The sequence below is a fragment of the Trichomycterus rosablanca genome, chromosome 6, assembly GCF_030014385.1.
Source record: "Trichomycterus rosablanca isolate fTriRos1 chromosome 6, fTriRos1.hap1, whole genome shotgun sequence".
NCBI classification, from domain to species: domain Eukaryota; kingdom Metazoa; phylum Chordata; class Actinopteri; order Siluriformes; family Trichomycteridae; genus Trichomycterus; species Trichomycterus rosablanca.
Genome location: NC_085993.1, coordinates 3,736,423 through 3,754,405, shown reverse-complemented (window position 1 = coordinate 3,754,405; position 17,983 = coordinate 3,736,423). Strand labels below are relative to the sequence as shown.

The 17,983-nt window shown below is 41.7% G+C and overlaps 1 protein-coding gene across 1 annotated transcript in view; it reads left to right on the top strand.

Annotated features, from left to right (window-relative positions):
• The window catches only part of gad1b (glutamate decarboxylase 1b), a 35,852-nt gene that overhangs the window by 5,613 nt on the left and 12,256 nt on the right, over positions 1-17,983 (top strand). The window contains exons 3-6 of the mRNA XM_062996520.1: positions 846-908; positions 7,061-7,210; positions 8,361-8,603; positions 10,690-10,780. Of these exons, the coding sequence (XP_062852590.1) occupies positions 846-908; positions 7,061-7,210; positions 8,361-8,603; positions 10,690-10,780 (547 nt within the window). The remainder of the gene's footprint in view (positions 1-845; positions 909-7,060; positions 7,211-8,360; positions 8,604-10,689; positions 10,781-17,983) is intronic.

Here is a 17,983-nt window from a genome sequence, read left to right as displayed (position 1 = left end):
GTCGTTTTGCACCATTAATTTCTGTCCTGACCCTCATTTCATGCTATTTTAAAACGTCTCTGTACCGGCGGTGCATCACTCTTCATCAGCATCTCCGGGGACCTGCAGAGTCTCAGGAACTGCTGGATCAGGTCCAGAACCTACTTTCCATTTCCCACACGGGGACTGGACCGTATGTAAAGTGCACTTCAGGCTAATTTAGGGAGCTGATTTGGACAGCTTTGAGACACTAAAATGTACAAATAAATGTAACTTAAACGAACGTTTGAAATTGTGCTCAGTTGTGTCTTTTTTACATGAATAAATGTTCACATAAATGCATAGAATAGAAATACAGAAATACATAGTGTAGAAATATAATGTCTTTTCTAAAATCATGGTATAATTAATGGCTTTTTAATATAGTATAAAGCCATAGTTTTCTCTCGTATTTCTTTTTTTTAACATAGTAACATTCCAACATTGTTTAATTTACTAGGATGAATTAAATACGGTTATTTTATTTTATTTATTTATTTATTTATGCTATAAGCTGATTGTGCACTGCTCAGTACATCTACACCACAGCCTCCATTTCACACATTTTCAGGCCCTTATTCACCACCTCTTTCTGACAATCTAAAATGTCAGATATACTCAGGGGCCAGTGATACCTTAGTGGTTAAGGTACTGGACAACAGAAGGTTGCCGGTTCAAGCCCCGCCACCACCAAGTTGCCACTGTTGGGTCCCTGAGCAAGGCCCTTAACCCTCAATTGCTCATTGTGTAAGTCGCTTTGGATAAAAGCGTCTGCTAAATGATGAAAATGTAAATGTACTCAGAAGCCCTCTCTTGTCTCTTTGCAGCAGGTGATGGGTGGTATGGGGTTGCACACGGTTGTACACGAAAACTGGGCATGAAGATCTGTGGTAAGTCAGTTCATTTATTTATCCTACACTTCATAGAAATGTTTACAGCAAACACGACCATGATTTTGACCTCTTTACTTCCCAAGCCAAAGCAATCTGACCCCTCTGTGACCAAACTATGTCCAATGCTGGAAGGGGGGGGTCTGTTATTTGGTCTGGTATTCTCTATGATCACGGTTTTATGCCCCGAATCACACTAGAAAAGGGCAGGCTGTCACTGAGCATTTACATCGCCCTAAAGGCTTAATCACAAATCACTGCCTAGTCCTTATATAAGTGCACTACATAGGCTATAAAGCAAGCAATTTTCCGACCTATCGAGTGCACTAAGTATTTTTAGGTTGCCAGTGGGGATTCACCTCCCTTCTTCCAACCACACAGAGAACAGATTCTGTATAGAGAATCAGCCATAACATTAAAACCACCTTATTGTTTCTACACTCACTGTCCATTTTATCAGCTCCACTTACCATATAGAAGCACTTGTAGTTCTACAATTACTGACTGTAGTCCATCTGTTTTTCTACATGCTTTTTAGCCTGCTTTCTCTCTGTTCTCCAATGGTCAGGACCCCCACAGGACCACCACAGAGCAGGTATTATTTGGGTGGTGGATCATTCTCAGCACTGCAGTGACACTGACATGGTGGTGGTGTGTTAGTGTGTGTTGTGCTGGTATGAGTGGATCAGACACAGCAGCGCTGCTGGAGTTTTTAAATACCGTGTCCACTCACTGTCCACTCTATTAGACACTCCTACCTAGTCGGTCGACCTTGTAGATGTAAAGTCAGAGAAGATCGCTCATCTATTGCTGCTGTTTGAGTTGGTCATCTTCTAGACCTTCATCAGTGGTCACAGGACGCTGCCCATGGGGCGCTGTTGGCTGGATATTTTTGGTTGGTGGACTATTCTCAATCCAGCAAGGACAGTGAGGTGTTTAAAACTCCAGCAGCGCTGCTGTGTCTGATCCACTCATACCAGCACAACACACAGTAACACACCACCACCATGTCAGTGTCACTGCAGTGCTGAGAATGATCCACCACCCAAATAATAGCTGCTCTGTGGTGGTCCTGTGGGGGTCCTGACCATTGAAGAACAGCATGAAAGGGGGTTAACAAAGCACGCAGAGAAACAGATGGACTACAGTCAGTAATTGTACAACTACAAAGTGCTTCTATATGGTAAGTGGAGCTGATAAAATGGACAGTGAATGTAGAAACAAGGAGGTGGTTTTAATGTTATGGATGACATGTTAGTTTGACTTACAAGAGGATAATAAGTGAAGTTCACTGGTTAAAGCTCGTTCCTCCAACAGTTCACTGCAGTAGTGAGGAGCAAACGGTGGTGCAGTCTCAGGAGTGCTCTCTCTCTCTCTCTCTCTCTCTCTCTCTCTCTCACTCTTCTTGCTCATTTTCTGACCAATGATTTGTTGTTAGTCACAGACCATTAAAGAACTTTTGGGTTTGGCCATTTTTTTTGCTCAGTGGTGTAAATCAAGTAAAACAAAAGCTTCAGACTGTGATGCACTACAAGTTTTATCAGATTTGCACTACATGACTGAGCTGAATAGAGAGGAGGCAGTAATGGCTTTTGGGATTCGCTCTCTCTCTCTCTCTCTCTCTCTCTCTCTCTCTCTCTCTCTCTCTCTCTCTCTCTCTCTCTCTCTCTCTCTCTCTCTCTCTGTATATACTGTATATTTATACATTACAGCTTAAATAAATATATAGATTAAAAGGACTGTGCAGAAAGGTCAGTGAGCAGTAATTCAGCCCTCAGGTTGAAGTGAGCTTTGCGTTCCCCTCTGTATCACCCTCGTAGTCATGAGAAAAATGGACTTCACACAGGGAAGAAGATGAAGTGAGGGGAACAGTGAAGGAGGGAAGAAAAAGATAAAGTGAGGAAAAATTAGATGAAAGGCAGGAAGAAAATGAATTGAAGAGGGAAAAAACTGAGAGGGAAGGTGAAGCAGGGATAAAGGGAGGGAAATAAAAGTGAAGGAAAAAAAAGTAAGGAGAAAGTTGAGGTTTGGAGGAAGTTGAAGATATTGAGATAAATGGAGGAGGAAAATGAAGTGAGAAGAAAGATGAAGAGAAAAGAATATGACAGTAAAAAGATGAAGAAAGGATCATGAAGAAGCGGAAGTGAGGAAGAAGAGGAAGATAAAGGGTGGAGGACGTTGTGGGGTGAGGAAGATTAAGTGAATTAGAAGAAGGGTGGAGGAATTTAAAAGGTGAGGGAAATAAAGGTCAAGTCAAGTGAAATTTATTTATATAGAGCTTTTTACAGTGAACATTGTCTCAAAGCAACTTTACAGAATCCAGGACCAACAGACCAAGAACCCCTGTTGAGCAAGCCGAGGGCGACAGTGGCAAGAAAAAACTCCCTTAAAATTACAGAAAGAAACCTTGAGAGGAACCTGACTCAGCAGAGACCTCCATCCTTCTCAGGAGAAAGAAGATAAGGTTGTTGGGAGGAGGGAGATTGAATGATGAGGAAGGTGGAGGTAGAAAGAAGATAAAGCAGGAATTAAAATGTGGAAGAAGATGAAGTCAGAAGGAGGAAGAGGATGGAGAAGTGAGGATGGAGAAGTGAGGAAGATGTACCGTTTACAAATCACTGCTTCCTGTTGTTTGAAAGAAATTCGTGTGCAGAGATGCCAGAACCTGTTGGACAGACAACCATCTCTACAGTCCTAATAAATCAGGCCTGATGAGAAGAAAATAAAGCTCTTTAATATCACTTAGTTAATACAATCCATACAGTGAAACATGGTGGTGGCAGCATCATGCTATAGAGGTGCTTCCAAAAGGCAAAGACAGGAAGACTGGTAAGAATTGAGAGACGAATTAATGCATCAGAATACAAAAACATCTTTGAGGAAAACCACCTCTAAAGACTGAAGTAACGTTTCACCTTTCAATATGACAATGACCCAAAGCATACCGCCAAAACAACACTGGAATGTCTCTGAATGTTCTTAAGTGGAAGACTTGCAGCTCTAATTGCTACCAAAGCGATTTTTATAAAGTACAGTGGTACCTTGTAACTCAACGTCCCTTAAACTTAAAATCTTTGAAACTCTACGAAATTTGAAATTTGTACCCTTAAACTCAACGTGTTCAGTTTGTTTTTTAAAAATGTATTTATTTCATTTCAAATTAACAATTAACAGTGGTTTTGTTCAGTGCTCGGCTTGACCGATGCATTAATACGTCATCAAAGTGTGAATATGAGACGAAACTGCATTTGTGTGGAATAAGCATCAGATCCAGTCTGAAAGCTCTACATGTATCTGTGTTTATCTGGATTTTCCTTCTGTTTCACTTTTAAACTTGTGTTACAGCTCGAGCTTCTAAGAAATTGTGAGAATCCGCTTTTTATTTCAGTGTTTTTATATTATATTTGTGTTATTTTCGGTGTATAAGTGTCAAAAACAACCCCATTATTTTACATAAGCCTAAAATATATGCAGTTCCACAGGACCATGGACACATTAACAGGTTTCCCAACATCCTTATGGGAAAAAATACCTTAAAACTCAACACCTTTCAAACTCAATGCCACTCCCAGAACCAACTGACGTTGAGTTTCAAGGTACCACTGTATTAAAAAAAAGGATCTGAATGCAGTTGTAAATACGTCATCATTCTGGGTAATTGAGTGTAAGATTAGTGGTATTCATTTAAACGATATCTAATCAAAATCAAATTCACAATACAACAAAATTGTATTATTTTCTTCCACATTTTTCATGTTGTTTTCTTTCTATTTGGTCATTTTTAAATGATCACCAGTCTAATAAACACAGGAAGCACATGTCAGCCAGTAAGCCTGTTATTAAGTCTTTCATTTTTTTCTGATTAGACCGGCGAATTGTGTGGATTTAGTTTAGATTATCCTGCTAATAGCCAATCAGTTGAGCAGAATGAGCAGCCGCCCTCAGTCCGCCCCCCATCTGCCAAAGGGCAAATTCATTCTGCAAAAATGATTGAATGAAATTAAAATGGATTTCATTATTGGGGAAAGTCACACACAGTTTTCAAACCTTTACTGTTTTGGATGAAGGTTTTCAGAACTGAATGAGATGAGAAGAAAATTCAGCTCTAATGTGTGATTCTATTTTCTTCATTGTTTATTAGATTAAATCATTTTAATGCATGACATCAGAAAAATACATTGTTGTTGGACCTGCTGTGGGAAAAAAGGAGAACTGTGGTACTCAGCACTTGAAAGATTTAAAAGGAATTTATTCCTGTCTGAGGGTGAAAATGAGCGGGTGAAGCAGTGATGCTCTGTGTGTGTTTCAGTGAGATAATTCACACACTACAGAGAGATAATCAATGCCACTGGGAATCAGATGTGCGCACCGGTTCCCAGTACTCCCACCAATAACAATGCACTTGGGAAAAGGCTTTTTATTACATGCTTTATCTGTTACACACAGCTGCAGTGAAACATCTGGGAAAAGTCCAGACTTATAAATAATGTAAATCCATCACTAGTGCAGGACACCTTAACCAGACGGCAGAGGTCGCAAAAGCACAGCGGCAATTAATTCAACTTAATCCCTCCATCGGGCACAGCCAGTCGTGCCTGTGTGGGTGTATGGCCAGGTTGACAGCACAGCCTAGGATTTAACAATTCAAGCACCCACCATTTATTATAAAAAATAGCTCACTTATCTGTGGACACTTTTGTTCCAGTAGCCTCTCATTATTGACAGAACTGAGGGGGGTTCCTCCAAATTTCCTCATAACAATTGCCGAAAAAAACAGTGTTCCATGTAGTTTTTAATAAGTGCAGGCAAGCCAGTCCTATTTATATGGGGAAAAAACACCCACTGGTTCCAGGAACCAGGAGACACTTTTGTTAAGACAGCTTATCATATAGAAGCACTTTGTTGTTCTACAATTACTGACTGTAGTTTATCTTTTTCTCTGCATGCTTTGTTAGCCCTCATTTATGCTGTTCTTCAATGGTCAGGACCCCCACAGGACCACCACAGAGCAGCTATTATTTGGGTGGTGGATCATTCTCAGCACTGCAGTGACACTAACATGGTGGTGGTGTGTTAGTGTGTGTTGTGTTGGTATGAGTGGATCAGACACAGCAGCGCTACTGGAGTTTTTAAATACCGTGTCCACTCACTGTCCACTCTATTAGACACTCTTACCTAGCTGGTCCACCTTGTTGATGTAAAGTCAGAGACGATCGCTCATCTGTTGCTGCTGTTTGAGTTGGTCATCTTTGAGATCTTCATCAGTGGTCACAGGACGCTGCCCACGGGGCACTGTTGGCTGGATATTTTTGGTTGGTGGACTATTCTCAGTCCAGCAGTGACAGTGAGGAGTTGTGTCTGATCCACTCATACCAGCACAACACACACTAACACACCACCACCATGTCAGTGCTGAGAATGATCCACCACCTAAATAATACCTGCTCTGTGGTGGTCCTGTGGGGGTCCTGACTATTGAAGAACAGGGTGAAAAGATATGTAGATAAACAGATGGACTACAGTCTGTAATTGTAGTACAAAGTGCTTCTATATGGTAAGTGGAGCTGATAAAATGGACAGTAAGTGTAGAAACTAGGAGGTGGTTTTAATGTTATGGCTGATCAGTGTTTATATATTGGGTTCGAGTAAGGCTTCTGTGGATGATGAGAGGTATGAAGGTGGGGGGCTGTAAGTATCAGATCTATATCAGATCTCAGTGCCTGAGGGTAAATGACCCGGTCCCTGTATAGATCAGACCGTTTGAGCAGTCAGGCAGAATGAGTGGGGGAGGAAATGAGCTGTAACGTGTATAAAAGCTCAGAGGTTTCAGTACAACAGGCTGGAGACGATCAGATAAATGTCACTGTCAGTAGCTCACAGTAGTTGGTACAGAAGTGGGTACAGTAGTTGGTACAATAGTTGATACAGAACTGGGTGCAGTAGCTGGTACACTAGTTGGTATAGTACTTGATACAGAAGTGGGTACAGTAGCTTGCTACAGTAGTTGGTACATTAGTAGGTACAGAAGTGGGTGCAGTTTCTGGTAGAGTAGTTGGTACAGTAGTTACTAGTTAGTGCAGTAGTTGGTACAGTAGTTGGTACAGACATGTTTTTCAGGGGTTTTAATTCATCCTCCTCTTGCACCAATGCAGGATTTCTGCAGAAGAACAACAGCCTGGATGAGAAAGGAAGATTGATGGGTTCATTCAGAGAGAAAGAACAAAGCCATAACCAAGAGAACCGGGATAAAGAAGCATGCTTCACCCGCAACGAGACCGACTTCTCCAACCTGTTTGCCCGTGGTAACTACTGCACACAGACTTACTTACTTTAAACCTGCAGAAAGTGTGAACAGGTTTTAATTCACAACTTTAGCATTCATAGATCTGAACTTAACCACCCATGGGTCCAAATCCTATTTTAATAATTGTAGCACTGTAATTCTACTAATAATACTATGTATTCTACTGTTTTAAACTTTGTGTTGCTTTTTTTTATATGTGTGTTTTATGTTTTAACATGCACAGCACTTTGGTTGTAAATGTGCTTTATAAATAAATTACTTACTTACTTACTTACTTACTGTCACATCACAGCAGTCAGGCAGCCAGGGTCCAGGGTTCTGTGTGGAGTTTGCATGTTCTCCCTTTGCCTATGTGGGTTTCCTACGGTGGCTTCGGTTTTCTCCCACTGTCCAAAGATATCCAATCAGGCTAACTGGAGCTACTAAAATTGTGAGTGTGTGTGGGTGAGGATGTGGGTGTGGATTTGGTAATAGAATTGAATATGGGTGTAGATGTGGATGTGGGTGAACATGAGGATGTGGGTGTAAGGAGAATGTCGGTGTGGATTTGGTAGATGATGTGAATGTGGAGGATGATAAAGGTCTAGATGTGGGTGTACATGAGGAGGAATGTGGAGGATGATAAAGGTGTGGATGTGGGTGTACATGAGGATGTGGATGTGGGAGCAGATTTTAGTGTAGACGTGGGTGTAAAGAAGGGTATAGATGGGGATGAGGATGTAGATGTGGATTTTACTATGAATGTGTATGTAAATCAGGGTGTTGATATGGATGATGATGTGGATTCTTTTGTAGATATAAGTGTAAATAGGGGTGTGGATATTGATGAGGATGTGGATTTTACTGTGGATGTGGGTATAATCTACAATTTCCTTCTGGATCAATAAAGTGTTATCTTATCTTATCTTAAATAAGGGTGTGAATATGAATGTGGATTTTACTGTGGATGTGGGTGTACAATAGGGTGTGGATGTGGGTAAGGATGTAGATTTTAATGTAAATGTTGGTGTTAATAAGTTGTGGATATGGACGAGGATGTGGATGTTACTGTGGGTGTGGGTGTGAGTAAGGGTGTAAGTGGGTATGGACAGATATACCTAATGCGCTAGAAAATCTATTTTTTCAACTGTGATATATTCTCTCTGTAGATTTGCTTCCTGCTAAAAATGGAGAAGAACCGACGATGCAGTTTCTCCTGGAGGTGGTAGAAATCCTCACCAACTATGTTCGCAAGACATTTGACAGATCCACCAAAGTTCTGGACTTTCACCACCCTCACCAGCTGCTAGAGGGGATCGAGGGATTTAACCTGGAGCTGTGCGACCAACCTGAGTCGCTCGAGCAGATCCTGGTGGATTGTAGAGACACGCTGAAGTACGGAGTCCGTACAGGTAACATCATATCTATATACAGTATGATGTATATATATATTTACTGTATATAAAATAAAGCTTATCTTCATGGGGCACTCAGGTGCCGCAACAGTCTATCCCATACCCCAGAAAGGGAAACCCTATCCAACCTCCCCTAAATGGGACATGGACATTTAGATAGTTAAAGTGCCCGGCCAGGCTGGTAGCACTACTGGGACTTAAGACTACAAACTTGACAGAGTTATTGGTTAGTGTCATGTTTGAGGTTCCAGGTCCAGTGGTGCTATCAGCCTGGCCAGGCACTCATACTACCCAAACATTTGGGAAGTTTGAGTGTCTAGCCAGGCTGATAGCACCACTGGGACTTAAGACCTCAAACTTGACAACAACCCATCACTCATTACAGTGGTGCTACCAGCTTGGCCAAGAATTTAAAACACCCAGGTGTCTGTGTCCCATTTAGGGGAGGTTGGATAGGGTTCCTCTTCCGGCTGCTGCAACAGCGACTGCTACTGTCTGGTTGAGATGCTGGATCAGGTGGTGGTGGAACACATGGAGCACAATGTGACTATCCATACGTGGTGCAGCTCTCTGTTTTAATCCATTGCTGGCTGGTGTAAAGAGGATGCCAGTAACTGCTCATGTGTCAGATGGGGTGGGAGAAAGGGACAAATCTCATTCTATAAACTGCACCTGCCATAGAGATAAAGGTTGTTGGGATACAATTACATACCCTCTTCCCCCTGTATCTGATTTATCAATCTTAAGAGACCCCATAGGACCCCCACTGGTTTATTTGGGCCCTGGACTCACTGCACTGACACCAACATCATAAGCCTATACATAAGAGGTAAAAATAATAATAATTCAGAAGCCTGATTTTAACTTGCACTATTTTAATGCCGTGGTTATTCTGTCCGGAATTGCTTAAGAAGAACCAAAAGCACTTAGCCCTTTATTCTCTGAGGTAAAGATCAAAGCCCATTAGTGCTATTACATCGTATATGTGCCTTAAAGCAGGACGTAACGATGCTGTAATGAGAAAGAGGCCATTAAGAGCTATTTCTAATAAAATGAGGCAGTTAAGACCAAGTGCTGTTTGGTTGTAGCAAAGAGAGATTGTGAAAAGCGTGTGTGTGTGTGTGGGTGTGTGTGTGTGTGTGTGTGTGTGTGTGTGTGTGTGTGTGTGTTTGGTGGTAAAAGGTACCAAAACAAAAGCTTCTTTAATACAAAGAGCAAACACTGTCATCTGCGGCACTTCGGAAGCAAATAATTTGTTTATTTTTACTAACCACTTGGTCAGGGTCATGATGGGTCAGGAGCAAATCTTCACACACTTAATCGCTGTGAAACTGTGTGCAATTTTGAGCAGTCAATCCACCTTCTGCATGTACTGGAAGATAAGGGGAAACTGGATCAACCAAAGGGAAGCATACAAGCATAGGGAGAATATGTCAAACTCCTCACAGACCAGAGACAGAGGTCTTTAAAGGACATTTTGTTAGATATACTTTTTGTGTACTTGTTGTTTTTTTATTAGGATTTTAACATCATGTTTTACACCCTTCAGTTACATCCACAACAGGAACGATAGTTACTCGTTATACAAGGTTCATCAGTTCACAAGGTTATATCAAACACAGTCATGGACAATTTAGTGTCTCCAATTCACCTCACTTGCACGTCTTCGAACTGTGGGAGAAAACCGGAGCACCCGGAGTAAACCCACACAGACACGGGGAGAACATGCAAACTCCACACAGAAAGGACCTGGACCGCCCAACCTGGGGATCAAACCCAGGACCTTCTTGCTGTAAGGCAACAGTGCTACCCACTTAGCCACCGTGCCGCCCCGTGTGTGTGTTTAGTGGTAGGTGAAAATACCAAAACATTAAATTATTAAAGCAAAATGAGGTGCCCCAGAAACAAATTATTCATTTATTTTTTACTAATCACTTGGTCAGGGTCATGATGGGTCAGGAGCACATCTTCACACACTCACTCTCCTAGACCCTTGTGCAATTTTGAGCAGTCAATCCACCTTCTGCACATATTGGGAGGTGGAGGAAACTGTTTTTATGTAACATGTTCTCTCTCATTTCAGGTCATCCCAGATTTTTTAACCAGCTCTCCACTGGTCTGGATATTATTGGTTTGGCTGGTGAATGGTTAACGTCCACTGCAAACACCAACATGTGAGTCTCTATAATTATCTTTTAGTCTTTCTGCTTTTCTAGTTCCTTTCTTTGTTCTGTATCTCTTTTTTATTTGCTTTGTTTTGCATCATATTATTTTTGACCTTTATTTTTCTTTAAATTTCCTGTAAATCCCTGTAAAAGACTTGCCTGTCATTTATTTTATCTTTTCCAATCTTTCCAATTCTGTTCCTTTTCCAGCCATCTGCTTTATTCCTTAACTTTTTTAAATGTTTTTTTTTCATTTATTTGTTCCTCCCTTGTATTTTCCTTCATCTTTTCTTCCACTTTTATTTGTTTTAGTTGAATTTCCATTTTACATCGTATCGAATCTCAGCTCTGCCATCCGGCTGGGCTGGGCAGCTACATGAACAACGTTTGGCTGTTGTTCATCCAGGGAGGGAGCCGGATAGGGACCTCATAACTGAGGCAAATACGACCTCTCCTCTACTGGCTGATTGATGGAGTCTGCACAGAGTCGGGGAATAATGCATTGATCAGGGTGTGCACAAAGCTGATCCGCATGTGAACTCACCTCGTGCAGGTGAAAAGATGAAGTCGGCTACTGCTCATGTGTCAGAGGGGGTGTGTGTCAGTTCGCTGTCCTCAATCGGGACGGGGGTCAGCACCAGTAAAGAGGAAGCATAACACAATTGGGTAAAAATTGGATGCACTAAAAATCGGGAGAAAAAGGGAGAAAATGCATTAAAAAATAATTTCCATTTTTTTCCTTTTATTTTATTTCTCTATATATTTCTTTATTTATTTTCCTTTCCTTTTTTCCTTTTATCCCCCTTATTTTTTTCTTTCTGTTTATCTACTTTTCTCTATTTTCTATTTTTTATACCTTTTACCCAACTCATATTTAGAAAGAATAATTTTCAGTCAAATAAAAGCAAAACAAAACTCAAGTTTGAATTCTTCCAGTTGATGCATGTTAGCCACTGTTCAGCTGTACTGCGCGTTCTTTTCATATTTTGTGCTGCATACTGCACCAGGTTTTTAATAGGATACTTGTCTGTACTGCAGACAGGCCAGTCTAGCACTCAGTAGCATGCTCTGATTAGGCACTCATGCTATCATGTTGAATTAAGCTTGGATGTCCTTGATAAAGAGCTTGTCCTGAAGGCAGCATACACAGCATACTTGTACTGCCGCGTTTCCTGACCTTGTTGTCGTACAGCTTCGGCTATGAACAGCACAGATTTAATTCACATGTGTGCACAGAGCAACAAACAGTGTGATCTGATCTCCCAGTCACAAAATGTTACCCAGTCAGTGTGGCGATCCATCACAGAAACATATATGTTTTTAATACAGTGCAGACTGAGGGATTAGTGATAGAGGCTATTTACAAACATGGATTCTGCAAATCGTTTAATGATTTAAAGCACTGTGGAGGGTGAAATTGATCAAATGTTAACAATCAGTTGTTTAGGAAACTTTTCAAACTATTATTATTTGCTCATAAAGGACGAGGCCTTTCAATGATTCTTATTTTACACCCAAGTATGATTGCATTGACCGGTAAAGCATCATTCAAAATCATGTCGTCCATTTTTTCTGTATACAGTATATTTACAGAAAACTATAAAATTAAAAAGGGGAACTATAAATATGTTTTGAAAGGTGTTTGTTAGAATGCTGGTCAAAATAAATCTCCAAATCACTCTGCCTCGCATTTGTTCCAACATTTCTGGAACTGCGCTTGTGCTTTGCCCTCAAACGCTTGGCACAACCTATTTCCCATGTTATGTAAAGTGTTTGTTTTTGCTCCATGGCCAGAGGTGCTGGATTTGTTAGTGCTGTATTGAATGATGTTCTGATGGTGCAGAGTGTTGATACCCGTGAGGCAAGTTAGATTACATATTGATCTCCACACAATTCATAACGTGGCACTTTATAACAGCACGGCATTAAAATATCGCCAGATATCATATGCAAAGAACAGGCAGCTGAAGAATGTTGCTGCTTAACAAAGCTAAAAGCATTTTAATTTAAATAATATAAATAAATGTGCTCTAATTACGCTATTTGTGACATTTTGCTCAATTTCTGTATCATTCTCTCTTTCGAACATCCAAAAGATAAAACCTGACCACAGATGCCCGCTATATTCTATTATTAGCCCCCTTTAATGAGACTGAGCATCTCAGCTTATAGCTTTGGGTCCCTTTTTATGACAGAGATTCTGCAGCACATAATGGCCTCGTCCCAAATCTAGTTAACGGCCCATTGATTGAGCGTGACTGATGGCTGGTAGAAGCAGACTGCCAGCTGAGTCCAGCCAGTCGGAATACGTGTGCCCCTGTTCGCCCCCGGACCTCCCCGGGCTGTGGAAACTTCGCACTGGATGTCACACCAAGCGGCTCTTCCGCTCCCACAGGAAGGAGCCACTTCATTAGCGCTGTCTCTCTTCATATAAACGCACGGCTCCATTACAGAAGTCGCTAACGATGAGGAAATGCTTGTTAAAGCACCATTATAGGATCCATGGCTGCTGGCACCAGGAAATTACTCTACCTAAAACACTCTTATTTAAATCAGTCCCTGTGGAATCCTTTGGCCACAAAATTAATGTGCGTGGTTTAAAAGTACACAGTTTAACACCGTACCCCAAACGTAGTCAATCAGCCAGGGAACGTTTGGTGTCTGAAGTTTGTTATTTATTGGGTTAGTCAGTCTGTCTTCCGCCGCTGGTGGATCCCTGATTGCAGTCGAGGAGGGTATATTGCTGCTCACGCCTCCTCCGACCCGCATGCGGCCCTTAGTGGAACCCTTTTCCACCGATGCATTCTGCACAGGCGCCTCTCTATCTGCTAATCAGGGTCCTTACACAGAGTTTGAAGACCCCACCCACATAGTCTAGTCATCCCGCCCCGCCTAGAAACGTGTCTGCTGCAGGCACTGCCAATTATGCCCGCTAGATGGCACCAAGCTGACCGGTGGCAATGCCAAGTTTCAAACCGAGGAGTTCAGAATCTCGACGCTGGTGTGCTAGTGGAATATCCTTTAGTTTTTACAGGCTCATTTTGGTAACAAGTAATGGACATTTTCCTCACCTGGGTCTCACAGGGTTAGCCGTGACCTCCCAGCAAGATCCACAGGCTTTCACTAAAATGTCGAATGAGTTTATTCAGTCTTTACTTTCAGTCAATAAGCCATCTTTTGAATTAATGTTGAAGAAAAATAGGCTTACAGTTTGATTCAGTTCTCCCTGAGGCTTTTTAAAGCCCTGATTTATGTATCCTCTCTAACTCTCTGTGTGCTAAGCATTTCGCACCAAATCCTAATGTTCATGTACAGTAATCCTAATTTTATTAAAGTACCAGTTTATGTCGACTGGGCGCTTGAATGGCACAGCGGTAAAATACGCTAGCACACTACCACTGGGATCCAGTGTTCGAATCCCCAGCGGTACTGCTGGGTATGTACATACAGACAATATTGGCAATGTCTGAGGGAGGGATGGACAAGGTTTTACATTTACATTTTACAGTTTTTGGCATTTAGCAGACACTTTTATCCAAAGCGACGTACAGTCTAAGTAATTGAGGGTTAAGGGCCTTGCTCAAGGGCCCAACAGTGGCAACCTGGCAGTGGTGGGGTTTGAACCAGCAACCTTCTGCTTACTAGTCCAGTACCTTAACCACTAGGCTACAACTATCCTTCAACATTTACATTTTTGGCAATTAGCAGACACTTTTATACAAAGCAACTTACAGTATTGTGACAGTATACAGTCTAAGCAATTCAGTGTTAAGGGCCTTGCTCAAGGGCCCAACAGTGGAGACCTGGCAGTGGTGGGGTTTCATGGTGAATTGACGTTCTGTCCTGGGTGTGTAACTGCATTGTACCCAGCGACACAGGGAAAAACAGACCATCCACACCCAGACCAGGATAAGTGGAGGTAAAACAAGAACATAATGATGATGATGATGATGATTTTGACTGTATGGTCTTATCTGTGAGGCAGAGACTCACAGTAAAATTTTTTACATTTATTTCCTGTACAAAGATTCAACAAATGCCACATCACACATTTACCATACAGGAGCTGGAGTCACTTCACTCCTGTATCAGCCTCCACTCATTTGGGAAGTCTTTCACTAGATTTTGAATCAAGAACCTACATGGTGCATGTACACCTCATGGACAAAACTATGCAAACACCCGTTCTATTTGTGGTGGTGTATGAATTTGTTCCTGGTGTATTAAATTAAGCAGACACAGTGGTCAAGTGTGCCACCAGGATTTTTCAAACCTTGGGAGCCAAAAAAAACGGTCGCAGAGAAAAATAATGACGATTAAATGAACCTGTAACGTCCCTGTAAACATCCCCTTGTGGAGGCTTTATGTTACATCTTGTAAAACACAGTGGGACCAGATTGTACAGAGCAGAGCAGAGAGAGTAAGATGCGTTGTTTGTGTTGCCGGGGTCCCGTAAAAAATAAATGGACAAAATGTGGGCTGCTTGAAAAAAAAGTTTGAGAAACTCTGTGCTGCACAGCAAAGACCCATGTGTAAGTCACAGTGGTCCAATGGCCTGGCCAGATGCTCTACACACAACTGGCTATGTCTAAGTGAGGAAAAGGCCAAATGGAGAGTCTCCTCATTTGCCGCTGCACCAGCAGCTACTGTCTGGTGGAGACACAGACCCAGGTGATAAAGGATTACAGAAAGAGTAAATTTTTTCTTCATTCATGGTTAAGCTGGGTAAAAATCCATCACTAGTCAGTGAAAATAAGCGGTGCATGTACTAGCCTGTAATGAGGCAGTTATAGCTCAGTGGTTAAGGTACTGACCTTGTAATAGGAAGGTTACTGGTTCAAGCCTTAGTGCCACGTCAACACTGTTGGTTTTCTGAGCAAGACCCTTGGTCTATTGCAGGGGTATTCAACTAAAATTTAAAGGGGTCCAGTTAGAGAAAATTTCTTGAAGCAAAGGTCCGGAATGTTTAACTATATATACTGTATATATATAATGTAAATATATTGATATTTACATTTACATTTTCAGCATTTAGCAGACGCTTTTATCCAAAGCGACTTACACAATGAGCGGAACACAATGAGCAATTGAGTGTTAAGGGCCTTGCTCAGGGACCCAACAGTGGCAACTTGGTGGTGGCGGGGCTTGAACCGGCAACCTTCTGTTTATTAGTCCAGTACCTTAACCACTATAACATATATACAATATAGTATAATGTAGCCTAGTAGTTGTATCAACATCTGCATGTTATCAATAACTGTCAAATCAAATGTCTGTTTATTTATTAGGATTTTAACGTCATGTTTTACACTTTGGTTACATTCATGACAGGAACGGTAGTTACTCATTACACGAGATTCATCAGGTCACAAGGTTATATTGAACACAGTCATGTTTCTTTTTTGGAGAGCGCCATTTGTCTCCTGTCTCACTCGTCTTTTTCTCAACTTTCTCCTGCACAGTCGTCTGTACCTCTCCCTTAGTTTTTTCTACATTCGCTATCTTTCTTTTTCTTTCCACCGTCTTTTCACATGTAACTCGCCTCTAACTCTCTCAACTGTCTGCACTGCAGTCGCAGTGTTTACCGGCTGGAATGCACAGACTTGATTGGCTGAGTGGTGTCACGTGATTGGTTCTCATCCGCTAAACCGCTACCGTAAAGACTACAAAAGCTGTGCCGGTTAAAATAGAAGCGCTCCGTCAGGTTTCAAATCCTAACTTTCTGTTTTGGCTATAGGTCCGGGTCCGTATGGGACAGCTTCTGGGTCCGGACCCGGACCGCGGTCCGCCTGTTAGTGACCTCTGGTCTATTGTATTCGGTCAGAGCTGTAAGTTGCTGAGCATTGGCTACAACAATGTAAAGCATACTGCCATTGGACTTCGGAGCAGTGGAAACATTTATTAAGGTGCTTAATAATGTACACTGTAGTCCCATTTGGCCCACTGGTTAATCATGTGCTTTGAATTTGTACTAACAGTTTGGGGAATATCCCATCCTATTTTAACATAACAGTGTTTGCAAGCACACCATGAGCTTCATTTAGAATAGGTTTGGTAATATTGGGGTAAAGGAACTTGAATGGGCTGCAAACATTTTGACCCCACCCAACACATTAGGGATGAACTGGAATGCCAGCTGCAAACCACTGTGCCGGTTCTAAGTATTGTTTATCATGGCGAATGAAAATGAATCCCTGCAGACGTGTGTGTGTGTGTGTGTGTGTGTGTGTGTGTGTGTTGCTTTTTTAATTTTTTTGGCTCGAGGGGCAAAACTGTCTCCCTGGCTCCTCTGCACCCCGCTGGGCTTGGACTGGATTTTTTGGACTGATGCTGCTTGTTCGCGGCCCCATTGTGTCTAATTTTCCCTGCAGTGTTCAAGCGTCATTTACTCCCTTAGTCATTCGTTTCATAAGCCAGCCATCCCCTATTTACACACACACACACACACACACACACACACACTAAACCTTTGTGTCTGTAGAGCAAGATTTTCCTTTGTGTTACAGCTCAGTTGTAAATGTGATCAAATGTAAGGTCATATTATCGTCATCAGACACAGTGACTCATTAAAACTAATCTGGACTAAAAGGTTCCAAAAATACACAGAAAATCTGTAGAAATAATAAACACAATAAAAATTTAAATTGCTTGTTTTGTATGCTAATAATCCATACACTGTATAAATGAAGTGATAAATCAATGGTCATTTTACTTTAATTTTACTATTATTTGTGCAAAGATGATTTTTTTTTTCAAATTGAACACAGAAAACACTAAAGCTTTTTAAACATCTTATGTGAAGCTGGGATCTCGAATACATCGCGGGCTGAGGCTGAGCAGCCACATGAACAACGATTGGCCTGTTGTTCAGATGGGCGTGACTAAGCCGGATAGGGGTCTCTCTCTGTCAGACTGGTGCAATTACGACCTCTGCTGGCTGATTAGAGGCACCTACACAGAGATGAGGAACGAGTGCTCTTAGGGTGTGTCTCTCCATACACAACGCTAGGTGGCACAACACTTGTCAATGTGTGGGTTATAAGATGCATACGGCTGCTGCCCACGTGTCGGAGGGGGCGTGGGTTAGCTGCGATCTCCTCGGTCAGAGCAGGAATCGGCATTGGCGGAGAGACAATTTGACGTGCTAAAGGGGGAGAAAAGGGGGAGAAAATGCATTAAAAAAACAACAACAAAAAAAAACATATGTGAGAA